Source organism: Tupaia chinensis, unplaced genomic scaffold (genome assembly GCF_000334495.1).
Source record: "Tupaia chinensis unplaced genomic scaffold, TupChi_1.0 Scaffold138441_1, whole genome shotgun sequence".
NCBI classification, from domain to species: domain Eukaryota; kingdom Metazoa; phylum Chordata; class Mammalia; order Scandentia; family Tupaiidae; genus Tupaia; species Tupaia belangeri.
The window spans coordinates 590,813-594,249 of record NW_006198338.1 but is presented as its reverse complement, the minus strand read 5'-3'; the positions used below and the strand labels follow the sequence as shown (position 1 = coordinate 594,249).

At 61.9% G+C, this 3,437-nt stretch overlaps 1 protein-coding gene across 1 annotated transcript in view; it reads left to right on the top strand.

Annotated features, from left to right (window-relative positions):
- The window catches only part of TTC21A (tetratricopeptide repeat domain 21A), a 51,309-nt gene extending 47,878 nt beyond the window's left edge, over window positions 1-3,431 (top strand). Inside the window, exons 25-29 of the mRNA XM_006161346.3 lie at window positions 1,723-1,915; window positions 2,001-2,225; window positions 2,744-2,864; window positions 3,030-3,097; window positions 3,186-3,431. Coding sequence (XP_006161408.1) covers window positions 1,723-1,915; window positions 2,001-2,225; window positions 2,744-2,864; window positions 3,030-3,097; window positions 3,186-3,263 — 685 coding nt within the window. The 3' untranslated portion in view covers window positions 3,264-3,431. The remainder of the gene's footprint in view (window positions 1-1,722; window positions 1,916-2,000; window positions 2,226-2,743; window positions 2,865-3,029; window positions 3,098-3,185) is intronic.
- Window positions 3,432-3,437: the final 6 nt, after the last annotated feature.

Here is a 3,437-nt window from a genome sequence, read left to right as displayed (position 1 = left end):
TGGAGAAGGAGCAGGGCCTGCCCACGCCCCTCCTTCCTGACTGGGCAGAGGAAGCCCCTGCCTCTCTGATTGTTCCCCGGGAGCCAGGAAGCTGATAAAGACCCAGCGGGAACGTGCTGGCCCTTCCCGAGTCCAAGGCGCCAGGCCCTGGTTTTAGGACTTGGCACTGGACCCAGGACAGCCTGTCTGTCCCCAAGTCACAGCCCCTGGGACTCAACACTGTCCCCTTCTGAGGTCACGGCCACACAGATGGGACTGGAAAGTCTCCCCTGGTAGGCAGCTCCATTCCCGTTCACCACAGCCTAAAACCACCCCCTCTTGCTGGGGAAAACCAGCCCTAGGACTCGGCCAGGAGGCCCAGCAGCCCCACAGCAAGGTCTGCCCATGGCCCAGCAGGTCCCAGGGGGTGGGAATGTGTGTCCTGGAGTCAGGCTTCCTGGGTCTGAACCCTGGTCTACACTTAGCAGCTGTGTAACCTTTGCAACTTCGGTGTTATACCTTGGAGTTCTTTTTTATTTTTTTGAGAAGTTTTTGCTACAGGGCGTGTGTGCTCGCCAGAAAGAGAGACAGAAAGCGAGAAATCACCCCCAGGGAGATGGCCACACTCCAATCCCTTCTCCATTCTCCTCTCGGGAACTTGGGCATGCACGCACGCGCACCCGGTGTGAGTATACGCCACCGGGTCCAGGACTCGAACCGCGGTTGACTACATGGGAGTCCAGCCACATAGGCTAACTGCTGGTCCCTTGGAGTTCTTATCTGTAAAACAAGCACGATAAGAGTAACCACCTCTCCTGCAGTTAATTCATATGCAGATAAAACAATTGGCGTCAGGTGACCTACAAATGCCAGCTCCCTGTGAGCTGGCATGGTTACTAGTTTGAAGCATTGCTGTATTCAGCACTGGAAGGGGTGAGCTGCTGGACTGTCCCTGCTCAGCCCGGATGGACAGTGTCTCCTGGCTCACTCCAGGGGCCCAGCACCCCATTCCCCTCCCTGCCAGGCATGGCACTCCCACCTGCCACAGCTGTGGGCTCTTGTAGCCTGGAGATTTCTGTTCTCTTGTTACAGACAACTTCGCGGTTTTGGATAAATTAATTGATCTGCTACGAAGAAGTGGCAGACTCGAAGACGCCCCTGCCTTCTTTGAACTGGCCAAGAAGACGTCCAGCCGGGTGCCTTTGGAGCCAGGGTTCAACTACTGCAGAGGCCTCTACTGCTGGTGAGTGGCGCGTGGGTGTGTCGAGCGGCAGGCGTGCAGGGGAGGCCCTCCCTGGAAGGTTGGCCAGACTCTTGCTCAGCACAGGGGAGTGGAAATCTAGCCTCTGGCATGGCGAGCTGCGGACCTCGGCCATCCAGCCCCTGCTCTGTGCAGACTCAGAGTGGGCCCGTGTGTCCCCACACGCCCGGGGTCTCCGCTCCCCTTGCTGACTGGGTTTTTCCTCCGTAACAGGCACACGGGACAGCCCAACGAAGCCCTGACGTTCCTAAACAAGGCACGCAAGGACAGCACGTGGGGCCAGAGCGCCACCTCCCACATGGTGCAGATCTGCCTGAACCCAGACAACGAGGTCCTGGGAGGAGGCGCTTTTGAGAGCCTGGTGGCCGAGGGCAAGTAAGGGCCTGCAGGGGCAGAGGCCAGCTGCCGGGGCAGGCTGGGGAGGCCGAGACTGCTGAGGGCCATGCCTGGGGGCGGGCAGCCCGTGTTTAACACCCCCGCAGCTTCTCCAGCAGGAAGGAGTTGGAGCAGCATGGCGTGCGCACAGCGGAGAAGCTGCTGCGGGACTTCTACCCGCATTCGGCCTCTGGCCAGACGCAGCTGCGCCTGCTGCAGAGCCTCTGCCTGCTGGCCACCAGGGAGAAGACGAACGTGGAGGCGGCCCTGGGCACCTTCATCGAGATGGCACAGGCCGAGGTGCACCTGCTGGCGGAGACCGTGGGCAGCGGGGGTGGAGGCCGATGGCCAAGCCACCGACGCCCCCTTCCCGGCCTGTGTGCAGAAGGACAGTGTCCCTGCTCTGCTGGCCATGGCTCAGGCCTACATGCTCCTGAAGCAGACTCCCAAGGCGCGGACACAGCTCAAGCGCCTGGCCAAGGCCCCCTGGGTGCTGGCCGACGCCGAGGACCTGGAGAGGAGCTGGCTCCTGCTGGCCGACATCTACTGCCAGGGCGGCAAGTTCGACCTGGCCACGGAGCTGCTGCGGCGTTGCACGCAGTACAACAAGGCGAGGGGGCACAGGGACAGCTGGAGGCCCTGGGGGAGGGCAGGTGGCTCCGGGCGCGCCAGAGTGTGCAGGCTTCCGGGCAGCGCGGCGCGGAATAGGAACCAGACTGAAAGAGGAAGGCCGGGAGGGGCGCGTGGGCAACAGACCAGGCTAGCAGTCGGGAACAGGGCCGTGGGGCATGCAAGAGGCACAGGAGGTCACGGGTGCGGCCATGCCAGGAGTGGGTAACACACCGCTGCAGACAGAGGAGGGAGAGTGTCATGGTGCCCAGGGCTCTGGGCAGGAGCAGGGTTCGGGGGTCTGATTGCCCCATGGACAGGAGTAGGGGGAGAGGGGTGTCAGCCTTAAGATGAGGGGGTCCCAGTTCACCCTTCACAAAGACGTGGGGAGGGTCCCTTTGCAGTTGGGTTAATGCGGCTCACCACCGTCCCTTGCCACCTGCTGGTCCCACCCCTGCTGGCCCCCGGGGACTGGTTTTGGCCTCCTCCCGCAGAGGCTCTGACAGGCTTTCCCCGCAGTCCTGCTGCAAGGCCTACGAGTACATGGGCTTGATTATGGAGAAGGAGCAGTCCTACAAGGATGCGGCCTCCAACTACGAGCTGGCCTGGAAGCACAGTCACCACGCCAGCCCCTCCATCGGTGAGGCAGCCGGCCCAGGCACACGTGGGTGGGCGAGGGCAGAGGGGCGGGACGGCCCCCCACCCCTACCCCAAAGCTCTAGGCCCGCACCCTGGCTCTCGTGGGAACAGGGACATTCTCAGGTCCTGGAGTGCCTCCACCTCTATTCTCTCTGGCCCCGGACAGGCTTCAAACTCGCGTTTAACTACTTGAAGGACAAGAAATTTGTGGAGGCCATCGAAGTCTGCCACAACGTAAGCGACCATGTGGACAGGGAGGGCCAGGCGTGGCGCCGGGGACGCGCACCCGCTGCCTCACGCTACAGCCCTCTCTCTGTTCCAGGTTCTCAGGGAGCACCCCAACTACCCCAAGATCAGAGAGGAGATTCTGGAAAAGGCCCAAGGGTCCTTGAGGCCCTAGCTGCGGTGGAAGGTGGCCGGGCCTGCAGCAGCCATCGACCTACACAGAGTTTTGTAGCGGGAGGGAAGTGGGTCAGAGAAGGGATTCCAAACACGACGTCCTCTTCCTACCTCTCACACCACCTGCGCCTTATTTTGAATGATGCCTCCCCTATCCGAGGGGCTCCCTCCCACC